The 24,813-nt window shown below is 37.9% G+C and overlaps 3 protein-coding genes and 1 long non-coding RNA gene across 5 annotated transcripts; 1 reads left to right on the top strand and 3 right to left on the bottom strand.

Annotated features, from left to right (window-relative positions):
- The first annotated feature begins 1,128 nt into the window (after positions 1-1,128).
- LOC103969690 (serrate RNA effector molecule) lies at positions 1,129-11,898 on the top strand. The gene is made up of 12 exons (XM_009383318.3): positions 1,129-1,632; positions 1,729-1,832; positions 3,465-3,519; positions 4,916-4,990; positions 5,172-5,246; positions 5,357-5,404; positions 5,653-5,721; positions 5,810-6,616; positions 6,704-6,752; positions 10,762-11,024; positions 11,106-11,300; positions 11,509-11,898. The coding sequence occupies exons 1-12, from the start codon at positions 1,226-1,228 to the stop codon at positions 11,567-11,569; spliced, it is 2,208 nt and encodes a 735-aa protein (XP_009381593.2). The 5' UTR covers positions 1,129-1,225; the 3' UTR covers positions 11,570-11,898.
- Positions 11,899-12,650: 752 nt separating this feature from the next.
- On the bottom strand, positions 12,651-17,274 carry LOC103969689 (protein MANNAN SYNTHESIS-RELATED 1). Of its 2 annotated transcripts, none has more exons than XM_009383315.3 (6): positions 16,903-17,274; positions 15,193-15,316; positions 15,000-15,070; positions 14,482-14,567; positions 13,498-14,077; positions 12,651-13,096 (listed from the first exon to the last, which is right to left on the bottom strand). In XM_009383315.3, the coding sequence occupies exons 1-6, from the start codon at positions 17,002-17,004 to the stop codon at positions 12,815-12,817; spliced, it is 1,245 nt and encodes a 414-aa protein (XP_009381590.2). In that variant the 5' UTR covers positions 17,005-17,274; the 3' UTR covers positions 12,651-12,814. The 2 variants fall into 2 exon arrangements, with proteins under 2 accessions (XP_009381590.2, XP_009381592.2); XM_009383317.3 differs by having other exon boundaries at positions 15,000-15,067.
- Positions 17,275-19,430: 2,156 nt separating this feature from the next.
- Positions 19,431-20,206, bottom strand: LOC108951474 (uncharacterized). The gene is made up of 2 exons (XR_010491729.1): positions 19,757-20,206; positions 19,431-19,692 (listed from the first exon to the last, which is right to left on the bottom strand). It is a non-coding gene; the product is annotated as an uncharacterized LOC108951474 (long non-coding RNA).
- Positions 20,207-23,130: 2,924 nt separating this feature from the next.
- Positions 23,131-24,292, bottom strand: LOC135625623 (xyloglucan endotransglucosylase protein 7-like). The gene is made up of 3 exons (XM_065130664.1): positions 23,981-24,292; positions 23,710-23,903; positions 23,131-23,617 (listed from the first exon to the last, which is right to left on the bottom strand). The coding sequence occupies exons 1-3, from the start codon at positions 24,251-24,253 to the stop codon at positions 23,236-23,238; spliced, it is 849 nt and encodes a 282-aa protein (XP_064986736.1). The 5' UTR covers positions 24,254-24,292; the 3' UTR covers positions 23,131-23,235.
- Positions 24,293-24,813: the final 521 nt, after the last annotated feature.

Here is a 24,813-nt window from a genome sequence, read left to right as displayed (position 1 = left end):
CCAGTAATTTAATCTGTCTTTGCAAAATATACTGTTCTTTTTTATTTGGGGGGGTATTTATAGTGTTTTATCGATATACTAGAAACACTATAAATATTATAAATCTTTTGTTCTAATACAAGTGATTTTATTATATCATGTCTCTTTCCTTGTCATTGTTCATAAATTATTATAATATTTATATTTTTAAGCTTATAGTTAGTTTGGTTAAGGTTAAGAGTTTATTTAGATATTTTCAAGTAGGTTTTACAATGTATTTTTTGTGATGACCAAAATACTATAACATGTTAAAATATTGTATTAGACCAAAACAATATATTAGGAGAAAATTTATTTTAGGGATAATTTAGATACTTTTTAAATTAATGATACTATTTTAAAAAAAAGAGTATACTATTTAGAGCCTCATTCTTACTATTTTATAATTTTTAAAAAATAAAAAAAATAATATTTTACTATTCATAATCATTCTAATTCTATTTTTTACTTTCATCTTTTTCTACTACTTTTTTCCTCCCCATAGGCTCTACTTATGCATGTTATTATTACCGGTCTTCTATCTTCTCTACTAATATAACTGATCTATAATATGATGTTTTCTGGACTATTATTATACAATGCTCGTAATCTTAAAAACATTAAATCATTAAAACAAGTATCAAAAACTATTTCTTTTCTTTGGTCTTCCGTTCATCCCATTTCATTTCTTTTTTCTGTCATTTTACATCATCTCCGAAGATTAAAAGGAGGAGAAGAAAAAGTAATCTTTTTTATTAAAATTATAAGTAAGGAATGAAATTTAATTTTATTAAAATTAAATTATAATATTTATTTACAAAGGGATAACTAAAAAATATTTAAAGTTGTTAATATGATATTGTAAATAATAATAATAATAATAATAATAATAATAATAATAAATATAAATAGTAATCTTCGAAAAAAAGTAAAATGGAGAAATATTCAAAATGTGAGTAATTTTTTTAGGGAATCGCTTTAATTGTTTTATAAAAGTTATTCGAGTTAATAAGGGGGTCTGTCTATATGTGACATTAATAACGTAAAGGGGTATTTATGATATTATAAGCCATGAAACTTTTTTGCCTAAATCTCCTCCCTTTATTTCACCTTCGCCTCCAACTCCCCTCCCTCTCTCGCTTTTTCTACGGTTTCCGCTCCTCGGACCAATCGTTAGGGTTTTCCGTATCACGCGATCGTCGTGTCCATGGCGGACGTCATCGACATGCCCACCGAAGCACTGGATCGTCGCCGTGATCTACAGCCGGAGCGGAGGGAAAGCGCCGGCGGCGGATCTTCCTCACCGCCGCCGCCGCCTCCGAAGAGGAAGGACAGGGACTCGAGTGAAAGGAGGGACGACTGGCCCTCGAGCCGGACGGTGGATCAGCACGACTCTAGGAATCGGTCGCCGCCGCCTCCCCCACCTCCGTTGCTTGGGCAACCGAGGGACGACAGGGATCGGGATTATCGCAGGCGGAGTAGCCCGAGCTCGCCGTCGTACCGTGACCGCCGGCACTCGCCTCCTCGCCGGTCCCCTCCTCCTGGACCCTTTAAGCGAGCTAGGAGGGATGATGGTGGATATGACCGGCGCCGAGGGGGTTATAATGATAGAAGGTGAGCAAGAAATCGTGCGGTCCTTTAATATGTGTACGAGCTCCGTTAGTGGGATTACACTCCATGAAGTTGCTATTTATCTGCTGATAATTGCAGGCATGGCTATGATTACGGTGGTGGGTACGATCGAGATGGCTCAGGAAGCAGAGGTGGGTATGGCTATGAAAGGCCTCATGGTCGCTACATGAATCGCCAATCAGGTAAATGTGAATGCAGCATTACTTGCTGGCCACTTATGTACTTGAATTAACCAGTAAATTGGTCAAATAATGAGATAAAATGGAAAATTTTTGTTCTCGTAAGTTCTTCCATTTACAAAGTTGTTAGTCACTAATATCAAACGCATGTGAACTGAATGAGAAAAAGTTATCCATGCAATTGGAAGTGTGATGTAGCTCCCTCACCCACTAGATCTGGCAACAAATGCTTAAGTAGACAACCAAGAATCTTAGTGATCAATTTATGGCAAATATTATCATTAATGGATCTAAATACTGAATATTTTAGAGTTTCTCAACCTTGGGCTCCAAGGTCATATAAGTTTAAGTAAATTGTGTTGTTAAGATGGATTTATCAAAAACTCATTTGACAGCACTATGCAGAATCCCATGCAGTGGAATGATAGGTCCTCTAGAATCAGTGCTCAGTCTATTAGGATCCAGGGATTTCCGGGAGCCATAGGCCACCAAGCCTCTTTTACCTCCTGTGTGGACATGGCTTTAATAATGTCATGGGGAGCCCCATTGCTGATGGTTTGGAGACCAAAGGAAGTTAATATATAGAATGTCCGTAAAATCCCGAGTACCAGCATAAGTTCCCATACTAGTTTGAAAAGCAGTTTCTATCTAAGCCTGTTAACTATCAACTAATGTCTCTCCACTAGTTACAGTTTCAGTTAGCTGATAGTGTATTCCTACTATCAGGTTGCTAAATCAAGCAAAAGCCTGCTTAATTGACACCTATTACAACAAATTACTCAAAACTCAAAACTGATTCTTAATTGATGAAAATTGAATTAAATCTAGTGACCCACTCAAACTTACATCTCAACTGATGCCAAGTACATAGACGAAGTCAAGCTGAATCATTGTATCAAATAGAAAAAAGCCCCCTTTTTTAGACTCAACTAAGGCTAGCAATTGAGTAAGTTTGACCTCTGTAGCTATCCACCCCTGACTTTGCTTCTATTGTTAACAGTCAAATTTTCGTGATGATTTTTCTCTGAATATGGTGATGAGGTTCCACTGTTGAGTTTCTTGTGCAGTGATTGTCCTACAGATTTTTTTTGGTACTATGATCAAAATGAAACCTGGTGCAGATTTCCCTTTTCATTACAATTACCTGTGTCAGTTTTTTCTGGAAGTTACCAATAGATTCAAATACCAGGTAAATGAGAAGGGTGAAATGATATTAAACTCGGGGAGGATTCATATAAAGATGCATTCACTTTTGCAATATTTGCTAATTTGACACTAAATGATGCAGAAATGTGGTGATGTGGTTGGCTAATAAGAATAATGTAATTTTCAGATTATATATCCATGGCAGCAAGTAGTTGCATCAAAAAATGACAAACTACAAGAAATATAGAGTAATAAATCTTCATTCTTTGAAATGCTTGGTTTGTTTGAGCTTTATTCTCGGGGATCAAGTTTGATTAGGATCCTTCCATATAAGTAACCATTTATACAAATTGATACATCATTTGTGAATATATATTTAAGCTTTGAATAGCGTCATTTTTGTAGGATTCTTATTCTCATGTTAAACAATTGTTTGTTGTAGAATACCAATTCTGGAGTTCTTATGCATTTCTTGTTTATAATCTTTAGATTGGCCTAATTCTGGATACAGTGGTTATGGTGATGGTCCCGAGGTTATCCCAAGGTTTGTACTTTGCTATGTGTTCTAATGAAAATATGGCTCTTGTTGATTTGTTATGGTCTCTTTTACCAATTTAATAAGGTCTTTCCTTGCCATTTTTTCTCTATAAGTGTCTCTCTTTTTGGTATTTTTTAGTGAGATTTTCTAATTAGTTTTCTTATGGCATAGACACATTCTCTTTGACCTGCAATTATCATATAACATGGGACTCTTCCAAACTAGAATTTTAGCAAACTTAGATAATTGTGGCGTAATTCTTGTATGGGTATCAAGTATGCTGATATCTGACTTTCGTTCCCTTAGTTCCTTGAATATATTTTTCCTTGAATATATTTTGCTAAAAGCTGATAAGTTAAGAAACTTGCTGATGAATGATGCTGCCTCGGCATAGTAACTTATATAGTGCAGAATGTTGATTGGTTTAATAAAAAACAACATTCTTGGTTCTTTGTGGTCTAGTTGTTTAAGTTGTAAGCTAGAAACTCTCTCTAATCGTGTGCTGTGATCGGTAGATATAGGTGTTGTATAGTCATTAATATTGTAGTGCATGAAACTCAAATTCTCAGCATATTTTTGCTCTTTAAACTTGTTGTCCTACAATAACAGTTCAAGACTTTCTGTTTGGCTGTTGGGTAGTTTTAAGTTAAATTATGCAATTAAGTGCCACATATTTTACCTTTTGGCCCTTCTGTTTGCCCTGTAATATCCTTTATAGTTTTGTCTAGTATGGAACCTTTACCAAAGTTTGTAAGTTGACATTGAGATTGATAAGGAGGATAAACAAGATTGGTTGGACTGAACCAGGGAGGACAGTCATCAGAATAATTTATAATTCAGAGAAGTTGAATATGATCAAATCAGGGTATAGCCTACACCAGACTGAAGTGGGCATAATTTGTCCAGTCTGCGCCCAGGTTGGCTGTTGGACCAGTAAATACTTGATTTCTATAATATTAAAAATATGGCTATCAGTTTAGTACAGTCAGTGAGGAGCATGTATTTGTAATCCTCATGGTTTTGGTTGTAACAACTGAAAAAAAGATTTTATGTGCATAGAGTCATCTGTTTCTATATATCTTTTTGTGCGTGGTGTATGCTTCTGTTCCATTTGTTGATGAATTATACTTTAAATCTTATTAGTAGTTTGTATCATGTGTTTCTCAGGACTGTTTTCATCTGTAGTTGATTTTTGCACCTGCTGAATCTTCATAATTACTAAATGCCAACTGCAAGTATACATGCATCTCTTAGTGGAAGCATGAATCCTTTTTCTCTGGACTTCTTTTGGTTCTCAAGGCATTATATATGATGCAACTATGCAAAGCTAGACAAAGAGCAAAAACTCACTAAATATTTGATTTTTTAATTGTTTAATAACCTTATTCAGTTATTTTTGCAGGGGAGGTTTGATGTCATACAAGCAGTTCATCCAAGAACTTGAAGATGATATTTCACCTGCTGAAGCTGAGCGAAGGTACATATTTCAGATGAAAGTAGTTATCAACATAAAGAGTTTGATTTCAATAAGCTTTTGTTGGTTATGTCGCCAAGCTTGTGTCTTTTGGCTGCTAAATGATCAGAGTGATTTTATGAATCTGCTAGCTGTTTAGCACTATGGATAGTATGAGCTGTCAAGCAAAGTTCTGATCATGCAGGTATGAAGAATACAGATCAGAATACATTTCAACTCAGAAGCGAGCTTATTTTGAAGCTCATAAAGAAGAGCAATGGTACATGATGCCTACAATTTTCCAAATATTATTGTGTATCCATTTGATGTAATGTGATATATTTGAAACATTTTATACATTGCCTCATGTTTTTAACCCTGTTGTTGTAGGCTGAAAGACAAATATCATCCAACTAACTTGGTGGCAGTCATTGAAAGGTGAGTTTCCTGCAACCACATGGACATGTATGTAGCTATTGATATTGTATTTTGAGTATGACATTCAGTCTTTTGCTTGGATGATCCCTTCATTCCAATTTTCTAATGCTTAAGTCAGATAAAGGTTTTACGTTGGTCTTTTTTTCACATGGTCATGCTAGCTTGGCTTCAATGCTTTTGTGCATTGTCCTGTACAATGTTATGTCAACACTTCTGTTGCTATCGATGCCTATTGCATGACATTGTAGGAGGAAAGAACAGGCCAGGACTGTTGCAAAGGAATTCTTGCTTGATTTGCAGAGTGGTACACTTGACCTGTAAGAGTTTCGTCTCAGTTCCCCTTCTCGTGCTTTCTGAAGGATTATTATGCCTTGACTTAGTTTTCTCTCATGCTTATATCATCAGTGGCCCAGGATTAACACCTTCGTTGGCTAGCAAATCTGGGAATGATAGCGAACCAAATTCTGAAGATGAGGCAGATCCTCATGGTGAAAGGAGAAGGCATGGTAGAGGAAATGCAAAAGGACATGACCTGCTTTCCGCGGCTCCAAAGTCTCACCCAGTTAGTTCTGAACCTCGGCGAATTCAAGTTGACATTGAACAAGCGCAGGCCTTGGTTCATAAGCTTGACATGGAGAAGGGTATCCAGGACAATGTCCTGTCCTATAGTGGTCATGATAAGTTGGATGCAGAGAAGTCTCATGGAGGATCCATGGGGCCAATTGTAATTATACGTGGTCCAACCACTGTCAAGGGTCTTGAAGGTGTTGAATTGTTGGATACTTTGATCACTTACCTATGGCGTGTACATGGCTTGGATTACTACGGCATGTCTGAGACGTCTGAGGCAAAGGGTCTTCGGCATGTTAGAGCTGACAACAAGACACATGATGGAACTAATGCTAGTGGTTCTAACTGGGAGAAGAAACTTGATATATTCTGGCAAGCGAGGTTGGAAGGCCAGGATCCCTTGGAAACATTGACAGCCAAAGATAAGATTGATGCTGCAGCTACTGAGGCTCTAGATCCTTTAGTGAGGAAAATACGAGATGAAAAATATGGTTGGAAGTATGGATGTGGAGCTAAGGGCTGCACAAAGCTTTTCCATGCTCCTGAGTTTGTTCATAAGCATCTCAGACTTAAACACCCGGACCTTGTGATGGAGCTTACCTCAAAGGTCCGAGAGGAGCTGTATTTTCAAAATTACATGAAGTAAGCATTCAACTCATCTTGTGACTGAAACTTAAGGACTATGTTGAGAGAATCACTAAGTCAAAGTTGTTTTTATTCTTAATGCAGTGATCCCAATGCACCTGGTGGGACTCCCGTCATGCAGCAATCTGCACCAGTAGGACTTCTATCTTTGTTGTTAAGCATACTGTTTTTCGTGCATGATTATGTTGATGTGCTATTCTTTAGTTTCATGTGTTTTTTATGTGTATTATAAACACAATACTTTTAGTGCTCTGTAGTGGTCTGTTTTAAGGTTTTAGGAGTTTGGATTAAAGAAAAAGGATGAGAAAGAGGTTTCACCTATAGAGAAATTAAAGAACACCAAAGACAAAGAAGTCTCAACTCACAATAATAATTTAGAAAACAAACAGGATGAGTATAATAAAAAATAATGATAGAAGAATGAAATGGAACAATATCATTAAAAGGCATAATGATTCGTTGCATGTGTTACTAATATATCAAAAACATAGCTTTACTTTGTCAAGTACCTAATCCATCATCTATTGTTCTTAGTTTTTGTATAATTGAACTTTTAGCATTTTAGTCTTTAGATTTTTGTATAATGTGAGATTAGCTATTTTTAAAAGTTAGAAAAATGATCAATCTTTGAACATTAGTATTTAAGAATTTATTTTTTTTCCAAATTTCTATGATTTAATATATTCAAATTTTATGGTTTTCTGAATTTTTAGATATTGTAAATTCCAACTATTGACATTTTAACTTTTTGAATGATATGTTTTTCAGCTGTGTTTGGTTGATTTAATTATTGATTAGACGTCGTGGAACACTACATCTTATTTTACTTTTTTTAGAAATTTAATTAATTGTTTCCTTCAGAATCCAATTTTCCTGTGAATAACAGATGCTTTGAATTACTAATGGTATATGTATCAGATTATAGCGAATGTAATACATCTAGGATATTTTTTTGGTTACATGTAGGGTTTGAACTTTGAAGGTATTATATTTTTAATAATTATTAAAGTGATAGGATACTATTAATTATTTAGTATATATACTTTCATGAAGACTACTTAGAGAACTTTTAATTGCTTAATATTGACTGTATTAAACATTAGATTATGATTAATGAAAGTAACACTATAATTGGACATGATACTTATTATCATCAGTTATATCTCGTCATGATGTGTCATATGTGATACTTGTAGAATATTTCTCTGATGTGTCTCAGATAGTTTTTAAAGTATTTTTATTTTAAAAATTAATTAATAAAAATATATAATACTTCTAATTATTTCTAAGATACAGTTTGGATATTTTTAGTTAATATTGTTTGTAAACATTAAATTATAGTAACTTTGTGTTTCATAACCTTTTATGGTTTTGTCTCTATTCTTGAAGTACTATGTTACTGAAAATGAACTCTCTTCTTTGAAGCACCAACACGTGCTTTTGATGGACGTATCTGTATTTGACATGTGTTGGACACAGATACGTCATCAACACAGCTGAACATGTGTTTGACACGTTTCTAGTTGTCTTTTTTATTTATTTTCATTTTTATTTGGCGTGGCCCTCATGTGCGGTGCTGTACTTGCGTGACCCTTACGTGAGGGCCATTCACTTCGGACTCTGTTGAATTTATAAAATTTAAGTATTATTATTTGATGTACTCAACCTTTATTTTGGATACTTATATTTAGATGATTTTAATTGTTTCAACCTGTGTGATGATATTTATTTGTTTACATTGTCGAGTTTATAAAATTTGAGTATAAATACTATAAAACTCATGTTAATCGAATATATATGTATATATATATATATGTATATGTATATGTATATATATCTTGCAAAATGTAAGTGATGAAGGCGGTTTATGATCCTTCTCTTTACCAGCCAAACTAGCCAATGCATTTTACAAGTGAATATTTGATATTATTATATAAATATTTTTTATTGTCATATTATATGTTGTATATTGTATGGTTTGTCATATCAAATTGGTACTCATATTTGTATTTGTGCTCTACAAAATCTTTCAATTACTATTATAAGCTTGAAATTGTAGAGGCACATTAGAAACTAAGGATTGTAGACAAAGTGTGGTTAAGACCTTTTTTATGAGTTGTAACTTTAGGAGAACCAACAGGAGGATTGAAGGTAATATGGGTGCAAAGTTCCAGAAAAAAAAAACAGTAATTTTACATATCTTGGATCCATTATTATTAGGAAGGGAGATTGATGAAGATATTGTTAATGAGGTTAATGCATTACCTCACAGATCAAAACAAAATTCTTAATAGACTGCTATAAAGCTAGCTGTGCTTTATGGATTATGATATTAGGTATTTGATAACATACATAGTGATAGAAATAGTTGGTCAATCAGACGTAGCATAATGTAGGTGAGTGGAAATGATAGAATAAGAAATATCTATTGTAGTGAACAATTAGGGATAAGTTTCAACTGATGAAAAAGTAAAAGGAAAGTTGTTTTAAGTTGTATGGATATTATCTGAAGGAGACCTATTTGCCAATCAGTTGAGGTGATTCAGTTAGGATTATTTTTGCAAGGAGAACTTGAGGACTTTTTGATGACTCTGTGTTTCACTAGTGATATAGCCTTGTAAAAAGTAATATCCATGTGGCCAACCTCAAATCATTATCTCATGGTTCATCAATGTTGCATTGTACATTTGAAGCTGATTATTTGATATTTGATCAGATGATAATAATTATATACTTTTGTGATATTTAATTTTTCTTCTTTTAAATGTTTCCAATTGTGTTTTCATTTGGTAATTCTATAGCATGTTCTATGTTAATTTTGCGTGATATCTCATATAATATGTTGATAATTATGTCATTTCTTTAGTTTTTTAACCTTGTTATAACATTATATGTTTTGCTAGTGTTAGTTTTATACTTTTTTTATTTATTTGGAAAGCTTCCCCTCTTTTATTTCTTTACACCAATCCACTTTAGTAGCTGCAGGGATCCAATGTTGTAATGACATTCATATTTAAGAAGGGTGCCCGGACCCCACAAGTGATAATTATTCAATCCTATGTGGACAGATCTGATATGCACATTTTAGGTCTTGATGATTAACTTAGAAATATTAGAGTTGAATATTAATCATAAAATCACAATAGGAAGGAGTCTGCATTAGATCCTTATAAAGGACCAACTTATTTGTGAACTGTGAAATTGGAAAAGCTTCAATTTTCTTTACATTTCATCTCCCTCCATAGCCACCCCCCAGCCACCTCCCCCTGCTCCGAGCCACACATTTTTGGTGGGTCAGTGATTTATGACACAATGATCTGCTGTTCCCACTTTGTGGTGGCCAATGCTTTATGATTCCAGTTGCAGTTGGTCTCTTCTTGTTTGTCCCCTTCTCTTTCTTTGATGGTGACGTAGCTGTTCCTCCTGCTCCTTTTCACATGGATTCACAATTTCTGACCACTTCTTTAGTGGATCGGGTGATCCCCATAGATCCAAACTGTCATAGTGTCCAGGATAGGCGATATGAACTGTCGATAGGCTGTTTCAGGACTGGGATAGTCTGAAACTATGATTTGTTCTTTGGGTTGCATATGCTTAATTTTGTTTACTGTTATTATAGGGCTGTATAATTTTTTGTATGGCTCTTGCAATTCTTTTGTTTGGTCTGTACAAGAGAATGCTTAAATGTCTTGAAATAAAAATGTATACAACAGGCTTGGTAACTACTTGTAGAAATAAAAAATAGATAAATAAAAAGAATGCTTAAAAATGTGTGATAGTCTTTAAGAGCTTCAATGGGAGATGATATATATCCAATGTGTTGTGGAAAAGATGAAATTTTACTACACGGGGAAGGCCAGGGACATGAAATGTTTGACATTAATTTGATTCTGTTTCATTTTTTATTCGGCCAATTTTAACTCCAAATTCTAATTTTTTTCCTTTCTCGCCAAATTACAGCCTCAATGATGTGACAGGATTCTTATATGCTTATTTCTTAGATTGTGTTGTGCAACAATATTTTGCTACTTATTTATATTTGTAGAAATGTTGCATGCTTATATATGCATGTTGACTTTCAAATCTGTGATCGTGTGATTGCATTTATTATCTTATTTATTACACTTTGCACTTATATGCAGAAGGTGAAATCCCAAAGGCGGGGGCCACCATTAGGTAATCGCCTGAGAGATGAACGTGGCTACAGGAGAGAGTCTGACAGGAATGATAGAGATGATAACAGGCATGATAAGACTGACAATTCACCTCGTGATGCCAATGATGGCTTAGAAGGGGACGATAATGAGAAGCCTCTTCATGAAGCTTATGGTGGACAAGGCTTGCATGGTGCTTTTCCTTCAGATGTGCCTCCTCCTCCAGTGTTAATGCCCGTTCCTGGTGCTGGGTCAGTCGGTTGTTCCCATAGTCCTACTTGAACTATTTTCTCTGTTTGATATTTGTCTAACTATACTTTTTTTTTTTATAGACCACTAGGACCTTTTGTCCCTGCCCCACCGGACGTTGCAATGCGCATGCTGAGGGAGACCGGTGGACCATCATCATATGAAGCTACTGCTGGTTCTCGTGGTAGAACAGGAAGGCTTGGTCCGCAAGTGAGTGGTCCTGCACCAATTCTTTCTATGCCTCCGGCATTTCGACATGATCCTCGTCGCATAAGAAGGTCAGTGCCATTGTTCTGCTCACCTGCAAAAATGTTTTATGTTTTTTCTTGATTTAACTCCTGATGGGGAAAAGTTTTTTGTCTACATTTAGTTTCTGCTGAATTTTTGCACTTATTATCAGGGTTCATGTGTCACAGTTACCAAGACTTTGTTCGTTAGCTCTTATACTTGTGAATGCATATTTAGCTGATCTTTGTTTCTTTACAGTTACCAAGATCTCGATGCTCCAGAGGACGAAGTGACTGTTATAGACTACAGGAGTTTATAGGCTCCTAATTTCCTCCTCATCCTTTGGAATGATATTTAGTCTGTGACCCAAGATGGAACAGGAAGGCACACCTGCTGTCCACCAGCAGATGACTTCATCCTCAAATAGCTACTCACAGTTTTGCAATATAGTCAAAACTCGATAAGATCAATTTCTAATGTTTTACTTGTGAGAAGGGATGATGTTAATAGAAACATTTTGGACGATTTATGTAACTGTATGCCTAACTGCGATGCAAGACGCACGTACAGCATTCTGTCTGCATTTGCAAACTTAGCTTCGTTGGATCAAATCATAACCAAATGTGCCGTGTAGACTTTGGATGTCAAGTTTGTTGTACTTTTGGGTTTTTGTCTTTGTCAAGTCCTTGCGCGAGCCAGTAGGTACGTATCTTGAAGGTGAATCGTAAAGGTTTGATATATGTGCTCTTGTCCTCTATAAAGTCGCTGAAAATTCAGCTTATATTACATTAATTTTTTCTCTGCATGACATACGATTGGGTAAATACTGTAAGTGAGACAGAGTTATTTGTTATTACATTTCTTATTCAATCATCAGCTCTAATACAAGTATGTTGCCTCAATAATATAGAAATAGATCATTATATTATCGAAGGCCATAGTCTTGACTGCTAAATATAAAAAGAAATTTTTTATAGTCGATAAATGTTGCACCATCATAGCATGGTTATTAGCTCAGTAGTTGAATCAAAGTTTTAAATCTCAATTTGATAATCGATCAGGTCAGAAAAGATACATATTGTTTGATATAGGAATCATACCATCTGATATCAACAGCAAACTAATAAAAGACAGCAAATTAATAAAAGATCAGTAAATACCGATGTGGTATATACTTCACTGACCATTATTTGATTTGAAATCAATGATATTATTCCTAGTTCCTAAGTGGTACTCAGCATATGAAGTATGAATTGAGGATAATTCCAGAGCACAATTGAATGACATGGTTTTCCTATGAGGCAGTTGCCTCCTTTTAAGACACAGTAAAAACACACAAAAAAAAACAATTCTCAGACTTGCACTATAACCCCTTGTATGATGAACACATGTAGAAGGTATTTGCAAATCAAGATATGTACCCTAGCTTACGGTCAACTTGCTCAACTTGATAGTATTTAATCTTTAAACCAACAACACAATGCAGAGATGAAAGCCCAGTAGCAGAAATTCCAACAACAGAAATTAGCTCTTCGCTGCTCTGATAGTTTCATTCCTCATGCAGCTAACAGAAACATGAGTATGCAAGATGATTCTTCTTGGAAACATAAGTTGAGATGAAATTGGACGAAGCAATAGGAGAGGAGCTGGGAACTTGTGACGGGACAAGTATTTGGGTCCGACCCGAAGCTATTCGCTTGCCAGCTACGTTTCCATAGAATAGGCCAGCAATGGCAGGCACAAAGACATCACTTTTGGAGCAGATTTGGAAGTCGAGAGCTCTCTGTAGTTCTGCACCTCCTGACTGGAGAAAGTGAGCTTTCTTTTCTGCAGGTACTAAATCATCCTGCAACAGATTTAGTTCTAATAAGTGAACTTCAAATTGGTGGCCAAATATACATTTATGCTTCTTGGCGAGCAAAACAGAATTGGACATGTTTGGCTGATGAGTTCTGCTACCATGTATGTATGAGATGCATGATAAGAATACATGCAAAACAAATTTTTACCTACCAAAATAATTAGTTGTAAATGTCAACTATGATGCAATGAGAGTTATATGGAAATCTCAAAAGCACACAAATCTTAGAAAAAATGTATTAGCTAAATGCTCATGGAGAAACAAAATTAATTTCAGAATTATTTAGCAAAATTCTGGTGCAGTCAAACTTATGTATCAACCATAAGTTTGGTGCTGCTGACAATTTTTTATTGTAAACAAAGGTTTCTGCAACTAGCACGACTCACCTTAGTATAAGTTTTTGGAAACATCTCCTTCAAAGGGTTCAGGCTTTCATGCCACCAAGTCTGGGTTAGGTAAATTGTGTGATCTGAATTGAACCCAACCTTTTTCAGAAAGTCTCTGATTTCCACGGGAGTGTAACAAGGTTTTTTTCCATTGCCTTTTTCTTTGCAGCCCTTTTTCTCCAGCACATCAACCCTAAGATCAACTGCAATAAACTGGCTTCCTGAATTGCGACTCAGAATTTTCAGTCTCTCAATCATCCTGTCAGACACTTCCAAAATTTCCTGCTTCATTTCAAGACTTCCAAACATCGCTAAGCATGCAGTTGAATCCAAGTCAGTATTAGGTTTTCCCTTTGCCTTTAAATTGATTGAAGGGAAGAAACTCGCAAGTCTCAGGTAACTTTTTGTTTGGAAGATTGGTTCGATATTGTTTATAATAAAGTCCTTAGCTACCCTATTGGGGACCCTGACAACAGCTGGATTTTCAGCAGTTACTTCAGAAGGAAGCTCTTTGACAACCTTTACAACACCAATCAAGCTTGTAGTGAATTTATCAGCATCATACATATCCTCAAAATTCCTGCAGGCATCTGAAATGTTTTAGTTGCAGAAGATAAATGTAAAGCTACAAAAGAAGAGTAACAAGAGGGAAAGCAACATCTCAAGTATCTCATATATTTGGAGAAATAGAAAGAAGCTCTGATGATACTCACCATCTGATCAATGTTAACTAGACATTTCCATCATTACAAGAATATGCATAACTACTTTTGTTGTTTATGTTGGTGTCCACAAAGAAGAAGAACAAGAAACACCATAATCATGATACTAACATTCTGATTCATGATCACAGATACAGTCACAAGGATGACTGGCTATTTGATTCTAAAAGAAAAATGAGGATGAGGACCAGCTGTTCTGTTGAGAGTTAAGGGGTTAAGATTCAACAATGATGGCAGACTATGATCAAAATCAGAAGTTTACCTTTTCTGACCAAGCTCACTTCCTCTGATGTCAGGAAGCAGTAGAGTGGCACCTAAATACCTTGCAATGACCACCGCATCTGTGACCTGAATGATGAAATTGATTAAAGGTTAATGAAACTAAATGTTTGCTCGTGTATGCTGATTTAGTTTCACCTACTATTTGGACAAAGAAAAAGAGGAACAAATAACTAAACCATCAACATTAATATAGGATGAATTTAAGATAACAGAGTTAAAAAACAAAAAAAAGTAAAAAGGGAGCATTGTTCCATGGTAAACGATTAGGGTTAAGTCTTGTTCTAGTTCAAGCATATGAAGTTTTGGGTGAAACTAGAAATTATTGCAAGCTAAATAATACATAAAAATAAAGGAAGCTGGCTAACAAACTTCAATCTGAATAGTTATCTGGAAGAATGCCATCAGAGCAACAGCTTGACATTAAAATTAAGTTGTCAGTCATAATTACAATTCATAGCTAAATCAACCAAAAGACCTACACAATAAAGGTTATCATACCTGTGAGACATGGTGCTCAGGACCACCTGTTAAGGAGAATGTAATGAAACCTTTTGACTGCTCTGTCTCTTCTAAAGATGCAAATCCACAGGGAAATGATAACCGAAATAGGAAGATCCACAATCAATAAAGAGGACTGGAGTTCCATTTGGCATAGCTTTATAATAGAATCTCAATACATTCTATTACTTACTTGGAACTGGTTTTGCCCAACAAGGTTTAAGCTCTAGGCTGCTCTCCTTAGAAACTTGGGTAGCAGACTTGTCTTTTGACTTTAGAGCATCAAATTGTACTGCTGATGTTTCTTGAAGACTCACCTAAAGACGTACAACAAAAGAATAAGAAAGAAAGAGAGTTGTAAAAACAGAAAGAAATACTTTATAAAAATAGAAAGAAAGATTTACAACAAATTAGTACAACACATACTTATAGAGCATAAAACAAATTGCTGACAATAAAATAGGGGAAACACAATTTCATCATGTTCAGGATTCAAAAGTGATTTTCATGTTTGAGGGCATTATTATGTTCATTGTTTGCAGCCAGTTCAACACAATGGGCCACACTAATATCAGATGTATGGATCATATAAACAAGCATTTCCTTTAAACTGTAATATGAGCTGCTGCATTTGGAAGGCAATGAAATACACCTACTTTTCTCCCTAACCATCAATTTAGTGTTGCCTAAATAATATCAAAGCTAGTCCCATCATATCCAGATGCTTATCTACCATGAATAACAGGGAATCTAGTCTATGGAATGATAATATCAGGAAAATGTTGAGTTTTGGAGTATATAGAGGTAAAAACAAAAGAGAAATGAGCAAGGCAGATTGGTCATGTCCAATGATGGACGAGAAGACATGTCTCTGATATATAATAAACATAAAGTTCTATGAATCAGACAATATGATATTAAAATATTCACCACCACTAGTTTGGTGGACAATGAACATTTGTCTAGGCATGCATTAAGCTTTGTTGCACATACTCCATGACCAGGATAGGAACTATGATTTACATTTTTCTTTAGCCAGTAAGTAGGTCAGAACTAAGTTGACAGATTTTAAAACAAAAAAGGATGTAAATATCTAAATCTGCCATCCATGCATGCCAACAAACACATGAATCAGATCAAGGGAAAAGAAGAAGAAGAAGAAGAAGAAGAAGAAGAAGAAGAAAACACCAAAATAAACTGATTAGCATACAAAGAAAGTCAATCCAATTGTCTATTTTAATGCACATTCATGCATGCCATTAAACATTGTAAAGTATGGTTTCATCTTGTTCAGAAAACCAATATGCACTCAAACAATCAGAGTGTCGAATGTCTGCTCAACATAACGGCTGAATGCTATCATGAGATGCAAGGATCAGCAAGGGCATGCATGTCCTATGGACAACAGTGCTACACCCTGAAAAAATGGAAGTTTAATGGGATCCAAACACATTTCTCACCGACATACAATTTCGCATTGACTAAATTACTTCAAAGTCAGTGCAGCGCAACAAATAAGCAAGAAAGGAATTTTGTCCATGCCATGATGATGTCAATTAAAGTTAACTATTGAATTCTGTAGAGGATATAATGAAAGAGAAACAACCATGATGGCTTCATCAAGTTCAATGCGGATCGAGAAGGCATATTTACTCAAAATCAAATTCTGATAACAGTAAATTAGTTCGATCAGCATATTTATTGCCAGCCAAGTTGGAATCACAGCCGTCAAAGTGTTTGTTTCAGTACACACGAAGACATGCCTATAACAGAGAGACATGTTCACTGTCCTGATAACCAGTCAGCATCGATACAAAAAACTACGACTTTGTACACAAGATATTGATGATCCAGTAAATAAGAGAGAGAGAGAGAGAGAGAGAGAGAGAGTTGCATTGATTACCTTGACGGAATCGAAGTGGTCTCTTTTGATCATGTTGCCGAGCATGGCGAACATTGCAATGGTGAGGAATCCGGCGACCAACTGCCTGGGATCCACCGCCATTGGGCTCCCAGAACCCGCAGAAACAGAAAGCGAGATGGGGGGCAAACCGGAGGCTACTGCAACAGATGGTAATTTGAGATCCGCGATGCAATGCGATCAATATAAGGAGAGGAAGCAACAGAGAGAGAGAGAGAGAGAGTCTCGTCGGTTCTGCTCAGATCCGGCCAAGGGCGGACGGCTCGAGCATAAAAAAGGAGGAGAAGAAGCTCGAATGACCGGGCGAAGGGAGTCGGCGAGAGAGAGGAGTTTTGGTAGCTCGGCCTGCCGACACTCGAGCAGTTAAAAGAGAGAGAGAGAGAGAGAAAGCGAGCGAGCTTAGAAGCCACCGCGTAGTGTATTTGTCGCTTTGTTTCACTAAATTAAAATTTAATTTTAATTTAATTTTCATAAAATAAAATAAAATTAAAATTCACTAATTTTTGTATTTGTCGAAATTTAAAATATGATTTATAAAAAATAAAATTTGATTATTAATTGAAACTCCTGATGGATGGGGAAGGGGACTGCTTAACTTGCATTTGCCTAATTTGGGAGAGATGTGGGGAGGAGGGGTTGGTTTCCCTTTGATTCCATGGCCCCAAAGTGGGAAGGTTTGCTTGCTTGCGAGGGGGTGACTCGAAAGTGGGACCCGTTGGTGGGGAAACACATCGATCCGAAGCACGAGCTGTGCACGTGAGAGTGGCTCGATATAACAGCGATCCGATCCGTATATAATAACTATTATCTCCAAAACCCTAAAATGTAATTAATCTGCTTTAGCTACAAAAAAATAACTATTAGTTTGATACTACTTTACTTTATATTTTTTGTACTTCTTTATCTTACGGGATTAACTAAAATTTATGATAGTGAATACATTATTTCCAAAGTTGATAGTTGACAAGGATGCATATGTAAAATCCTCAACCTTATCACTAGCTAATATATTAGGGATGAAACTGTACAGAGATTGCTCAAGTTTGACTGTGATATTGGCCCCTCAATCTCCCTGGGCCATTCCATTCAAAGCCAAACTTTGCTGTCGAATGATCTCAATTTCTTGGTTGTATCAGAGGTTTAATCTGTTGCTGATGTTTCGGTCAAAAGAAGGCTTTATGACGACGACTTTTATGGCTTCTATCTAATCTTTAGTGGGGTAATGCCTATGGTATTCCATCCTATTTTTATTGCTGCTGCTTCTCTTCTACCTCCAGCTTGTCTTCGAGTTCTTCCATTCAGGCTTTCTTTAGCTTCAAAAGAATTGATATCAGACAAATATATGCAAACAATATATCTGACTGATACCTATGGTACACCAGATGTATGAAAGTTGTGCATTGAGGAGGACAAAAGTGATGCAATGATGCAGACATTCCTCCGGCTTCCTGTTGGGCCACTCAATATAATCAGTGTTTCTTCTTGGAACTTTCTCCCACAACCCCAATTAGTAATATGAGCTTTATTTTCTCATGGAACATGTGATCCACCGACTCTAGGCCTAATGATTACACACCAACATAAGACAGAACATCTAGTGCTTCACAATGGTCCATTGGTATTATTGGATCTCCATATCTACATCGTGAACTATCAGTCGTATCATCTAATGTCACTCGAGGAACAGGAGTTCAGCTACATGTTCTTAGCTAGGTGTTTTGGTGATGACAATACTCTTTTTTTCCTTGTCTTGTTGTCTTCTCTCCTTGTACTGCGACCATTAAGTTGGATTTTGCTATCCATTAATCAGCCTTTTAGGTTTTTATGGAAGACACCCTACCCTGTTGCATAAACTTAACTTGGCAAAGAACTTACAGCCAGCCTCTGGGATTTGACTGAGAATAGTGATTATAGTTGCATTCTATAGCCGAGAATTTATTGATTCGAAAATGCACAGATGACATATCTATGGGTTCATTAATAAAGGAAAGAAAATATTCTATACTTCAAGGTTCATGAAATCCAAAGGAAAAGAAAAGGAGAACTTGCACAATGGCCTTTGGATTTCAGTTAGAGAAAAGCATATGAGCAAAGTTCTTGCCGTAGCTTTGTTCATTCTCTACTGTTTCAATCCTAACAAATTTGTGACTGTAGGGAGCAATTGGTGATAGCCTCATCGAAGCAATTTGTGGTTTCCTTGATGTGCAGTGCAGTGTATTATCATGTCAGTATCTAATCGGTACATTGTCTTAGTAAGTTGGTTGCAATGTCACTTGTGTTCTTATCAGAGCAGCAAGAACCTGCCATGAAAATGGTGTAACAGGGGTCGCGGTGGCGCTCAGCTTCCTGCATCCTCTTGACTCTTAGTTGCCAGCGACTCTTTTATCTCTTTATAAAACAAGAACAAATGGATTTCACATGCGCATTTTGATATTCTGTGTCTGTAGATGCGCATTGTGATACGATCATATCTTGAGGCAATTGGGATCCGGCATGTAGATCCCTCAGTATGTCAAATATGTCGATATCTTGTGGTGAAGCACAAGAACTTTCATGAAACAAGAACATAGCAAAACATACTTCAGCGGAGTTGCATTCTACAAGCATAAAAAGTAAGACCATTTTGGTATGTCGATCGACCTAAGACTATGGCTTAGGATGACGCTTGGGGAGTGGAGGAGGATGAGTAGCCACTAGACTGTAATCCGCGTTGTAGATGTGGCCTTCCTCTTCCTCATCTCCGTGCTTTGGTTCCTTCATCCTCTGAATCACCTGCGCCAAACGGAGGAGTTATTATCTCTAATCAGTAGTTTTTGGAGGAGAGTAATTGACTAACCTCGGTGTTTGCTGCTGAGAGACCTGACTCCTTCAGTAGCTTCCTGCCTGGACTCTGCTCTTCAGAGGCAGACATATCTACCGGTGCCTCGCGAGGGAGATGAAGAGCCAACACGAGAACACAGAAAACCAACGCACAGAGCTGCTTGTTCATGGTGGTGTGTCTTAGTTCAGCAAGCTTTCTCTGGGTAATATAACATATGAAGGGAAAAAGAAGATATGGCATCAATAATTGAAGCGGCAGGAAGAGAACATGAACATGGTGGTTGCCATGCCTTGGACACTGTTGTATCCAGGAAGGGAGGCAGCAAAAGCGGCACCAAACTGACCTTTACGACTTCCTTCTGTAACATTCCTTGACCTCTTTCTCATATTTTCTCTCTGCTGGTGGAAAAGTTGATGGGCAGGACAGAGGAGAGGATAACATACGCCCATCTCCACATCGACTGCATAACAGTATCTTCCTGTGCAGCGTGAACAAGGGTTACTCCATCGCAACTTGAACTCATGAGGTTAAATTATACAAGTAGGAAAATAGCATGTCTTTCCTTTCACCTGGACTGCTCATTTGAGAGACGAAACTTGCCTGCAGTATGTCTACACTAGGATTAGCCGTGTAGTCTGGTTTGTGTGTGTGTGTAGGTGGTGAAGTTGATGCCTCTCTCTCCATTTTAATTTGCTGGCAGGTGCCATTATTAACGTGAGTGCTGGAGAAACGAACAAGAATGGTCACGGAGGATGCTCAGCCATGCTTGTCTTTAGCCATGCACTTGAGGGAAGCCTTTGCCAATGGTCAAAGCCTGCTTATTTTTAAGCAGAGTGGTCTAAAGAACCATTTGCTTTTTCTCAGGGAAGAGTGTTCTAAAAAAAGTGTGGCCTGTCTACTCCTTTACAGTTCATTTGATGCTCACATACTCCATTTCTTCGTTCACGTTTGCTGGGCATGCGGTTCTAAGGTATGATGACTGTTCATATTGGCTGCCATTCTTCTTTGCATTTCTGGCTTCCACTCGTCTCGGATGCCTCTCTTCCCATGTTTGTAGGCTGACCACCTTAATCCGCTCAGTAAAGCAGTAAAAACTAGGTTCTGGAAAGGTGACAGTGCTCGTCCTTAACGCTGCTCTCCACCCGCTGATATCTCTCTCTTTCCTCTCCTTTTTCTTGGGATAGCAGAACGAAAGCAAGTCAGATTTGAAGGGAAGCTCGAAGCTTAGTTCTGGTTTGCAACATGCAGTCAAAAGTCTGGCTGGTCCTTTCTTGATGCAGAAGTTTTAATCGGTGATTAATTTGTTGCGCCCTGAGCGTTTGTTCCTGCTGCCTTAAACAGGCGGGCCATGGTTCCATCATTTCATGGAGAGAGAGAGAGAGAGCGCGCGTGGTTTGAATGTTAGTTCTGGGATCTAAATTGGGATCTGAGAGCTCCCTTGGCTACAGTCTCTGGATTCTTAATCAAAGGAGTGAAGAAGAAAGAGAAAGAAGAAGAAGAAGAAGAAGACATTGAAAGGGATGCTTCACTCACCTCCATAGCCCCACAAAAGCCTGAAGAAGCCACCCTACCCTAATGAGTTGCAGAGATATTGGCTTGGGGGGGAAGGGAGGGGGGTAGTGGCTGCTGTCTCACGTGCTCGCTGTCGTTCTTTCGGTGCCCACTTTAGCCTGTCAAAAGGAAACAAATATTTGTCACAGAAGCTATAATGGTTTTCTGAGCGTTGCATCATTTCAGTCAGAATGGCAATTACTTCAAACACCAACTCCATGACACCCCTGTAGAACATTATTAGTTTAGATGGTATGTGACTCTGTCGTAGTATCAAGTTAGTTAGTTAGTATTCTTGTCTGATGAAACCAAAGAATTGCTAATGTAGTAAGCTGATGCTTTTGCTTTTTAGAGATCGGGAAAGCTGCTGGCCTGTGCAAATCAAGGTTGGATCATCTTTCTACTAACTACTTCATGCAAATAAAGGATAAATTTTCCATCTAAAATGATCACTGCAAATCAAGCATTCAAGATTAAAATTTCACGGCAACATTAAAAAGGAGAAACAGAAGAATGTTAGAATAATTAATGTACAATATTCAACATTCTTTGACTCGCAAGATTTAATAGCTGAAGAAGGAGAAGAAAGACGAAAGATTTCTCGTCTGATGAGCTTTCTTCACTTGTTATGCAATCTGTTCGAGCCGGTGGGCACAACTCGCTTGTCGTCCTCGACCACGCTATCCTTCTTCTCCGACCGGGCGTGATATCCGCAGCTTCCAATCTTCTCCGACTTGCACCCGCTGAGGCCGACCGTGACGACGCCAACCGATGACTCCGATGATGATCTCTTCTCCTCTTCCCAGTGGTATCTTTGCTTCCCGCTGACTCGTCGAGCGAAACCATGCAAGCCGACACCCGCGACGACTAGAATTAGGCATGCAACGAAGGATGCGTGAGCTCGTCTCCTCCTCATGGCCTAGTGGAATGCCTTCGGTAGCAGATGCTTCACGAACTCCTGCAGCAGTTGGAGGAGATGAGGGAATCTGAGCCAAAGGGGAGTGAAAGACGGCACAATAACTAGATTTCCTCCGATGAGTCGTGTTGTGATACGTCGACATCCCTCGATCGGTGACTCCACCAAACCGCATTAATGGTTCTTCAATTCTCTTGCAGGCGACCAACGTAACAGAGACACAGAACGAGAGTGTAGCATTACTTATTGCTTTGAGGAAAACATGGAAGAGGTTAATAGCCTTCAATCCATAACTCTTTCTCTATCTCTTGTCGCAAATTTCTAATTAACTAAAATATATTATATATTTAATTATATTTTTAATTAAAAAATTCAATTATAGTAAAACATTTTAGAATATAAATTTGAGACTAAATACTAGTTATCGAGATTATAGATCTATTCGTCCCTAATCCATTTTAACTATATATTCCCGGTCTCTCTTTTCGCTTAGCTAATCAATATATATATTAATTTATCATCTGTTTAAGCTTTCGAGTTGAATTAGTTTATAACATTATACATGTTAATGCAGAGTTATTTTTGTCATGGATTGCAAAATCTATGGCTAGATTGACAATCAAGGTTCTTATCTGTTACCACCCTAAAAGGTATTTAAAATCTTTGTCTTGTATTGCTAATGGTTGATGATCTAGTGATATATATTGGGTTTGATCTACACTCTAATAAATTTAAGATTCAGAACAAACTAAAATATTGAGTTACAAGGTTAATTTTTGAATTTAATTATATCAAATATTATATATCTTAGTTCTAAAATAAGATAATATCTATAAGATAGCTCGAAAAAGAAAAACTATTTTAGCTACCAAAGGTATAAGCTACATGGAAGACTGCTATGATCCAATCCATGGAGGACGAGTAAGAGTGAAGTGATGTGATATATTACTGTCTAAAATACACACAACTGGCTTTATTCATCGTTCCTAGGAACATGGGCATCATCATGGTCACGGAACAAGTGCTTCTAGCTCGCATTGCACTCAGGAGGCAGTCCCTGTGGAAACCTCTTCGGATCAGTGCAGTAGTTATAGATCATGTAGTTCTTCTGAACCCACTTCAACCTGTTCATGGCATTCGAGTCCAGCTCCTGCCACATCCACGAGTTGCTGCCCATGGCGCAGGAGGAGGCCCCGGAGTTCCAGACACAACCATTGGCGGTGTAGTTCCTGTAGGACGCGGTGAATGGCGCCTTGGACCAGTCCGTCTTCACCAGCCCACCTCTGGTGGCCCAGTCGTCGGCGTCCCACAGGCTCGCGTAGGCCCTCATCGCTTGGCTCTTCGGGTACGGCACGCCGGCGGACTCTCTGTTCCTGAACTCTCTTATGGGTGTTCCGTCCACAGAGAAGCTGAAGCGTTGGAAGCAACAGAAACGTCATAGAAGATGAAGAGACGACGCAAGAAACTAAAGAAACGTTCTTGTCGGTGCAGCTTCACTCACACAATATGCCTAGGATTCCATAGGACAGAGTAGGTGTGGAAGTCCATGGTGGGATCGAACCAGAGGTAGAACTGCTGCTCTCTGTCCCCCTTCCCCTGGGTATACAAATTGGTGTGGACAACGTAAGGGTCTCCACTGAGGTTCCCCAGGAACTCAAAGTCGATCTCGTCGTGTGTGTTTCCTTGCGAAGATAACTGCAACACGAGGCTAAGGATTCAGTGCGTGGAAATATAGAATTGAACTCAAGTACAAGTTCAGGTTCTTGACATACGTAAAAGGTGGCCACCGTTCCGGCGGAGTCGCCGGGGACGAGCTTGAGCTGCATATCGAACTTGCCGTAGAGGTATTGATTCCTGGACTGGAATCCAGAGCCAGAATACTTGTCGAGGGAGAGCATGAGGAGCTGCCCGTCGTCGAGGATCTTGGCGCGGGCATCACCCCAGGTGATGTCTACGTCCTGATAGAAGTTACCAGCTAAAGCGATACTAGATAAACAGAGCGCCAAGAAGAAGCAAGCCGCAGTAGAAGCTTGAGAGGAGGCCATGGGTAAAGAGATCAGGCAATCGAGTACAATTCTTGGAGAAAGTTGGCTGCCTTGTCCCTATATGTAGGGAGGAGAAAACGAGGGACAAGGAAGATTCCCTGTGGGCCGGGGTTGTTCGTGACTAGATTGAGATGTCGTCTCCAGGAGTCAGCACGCCATGGAAACTTGCTTTCGTTTGACTTGAGGAGAAAGGAGAAGGGTGGTGTCGAGTGCACCGACGGCCAACACCACAAACACCATGGGATAGTTTTCGATCACCAACCCCGACCCACTATTGGGTTGTGGTCGGTGATGTGTCGTCTCCTGCGCCTCAAAAGGGATTTCGATGATGATGGTGATCATGATGATATCAAGCAATGAGAAGGAAAGTGGATTACGTCTCCATCTGCAGCTTAGTGCAGAAGCAACTATGCGGTCAAGGATAGCAACGGGCGGATCCATTCCATTGTTATCGGATGTAGATTGGTGTTGTCAGTGCATGTAAAGTACGAAACTTCCATTCAGCATTATGTGTATCTTTCGGTGTACGTGTCCAGTAGAATACATTGCTTACTGAAGCT

This window comes from Musa acuminata, chromosome BXJ2-10 (assembly GCF_036884655.1).
Source record: "Musa acuminata AAA Group cultivar baxijiao chromosome BXJ2-10, Cavendish_Baxijiao_AAA, whole genome shotgun sequence".
Lineage (NCBI taxonomy): Eukaryota > Viridiplantae > Streptophyta > Magnoliopsida > Zingiberales > Musaceae > Musa > Musa acuminata.
Note: the sequence above shows the minus strand (reverse complement) of the source record. Positions and strands in the feature narration are given on the sequence as shown.

Coding starts and splice junctions, on each gene's coding strand:
- LOC135625623 (XM_065130664.1), bottom strand. CDS start 24,253: ATGGCCTCCTCTCAAGCTTCTACTGCGGCTTGCTTCTTCTTGGCGCTC. Junction 23,904..23,980: donor GAACGGTGGCCACCTTTTAC/GTATGTCAAGAA, acceptor CTCGTGTTGCAG/TTATCTTCGCAAGGAAACAC. Junction 23,618..23,709: donor TGGAATCCTAGGCATATTGT/GTGAGTGAAGCT, acceptor CCAACGCTTCAG/CTTCTCTGTGGACGGAACAC.
- LOC103969690 (XM_009383318.3), top strand. CDS start 1,226: ATGGCGGACGTCATCGACATGCCCACCGAAGCACTGGATCGTCGCCGT. Junction 6,617..6,703: donor TATTTTCAAAATTACATGAA/GTAAGCATTCAA, acceptor TTCTTAATGCAG/TGATCCCAATGCACCTGGTG. Junction 6,753..10,761: donor TCATGCAGCAATCTGCACCA/GTAGGACTTCTA, acceptor ACTTATATGCAG/AAGGTGAAATCCCAAAGGCG.
- LOC103969689 (XM_009383315.3), bottom strand. CDS start 17,004: ATGGCGGTGGATCCCAGGCAGTTGGTCGCCGGATTCCTCACCATTGCA. Junction 15,317..16,902: donor ACCACTTCGATTCCGTCAAG/GTAATCAATGCA, acceptor GTACGTCTTTAG/GTGAGTCTTCAAGAAACATC. Junction 13,097..13,497: donor TTCCAAAAACTTATACTAAG/GTGAGTCGTGCT, acceptor AATCTGTTGCAG/GATGATTTAGTACCTGCAGA.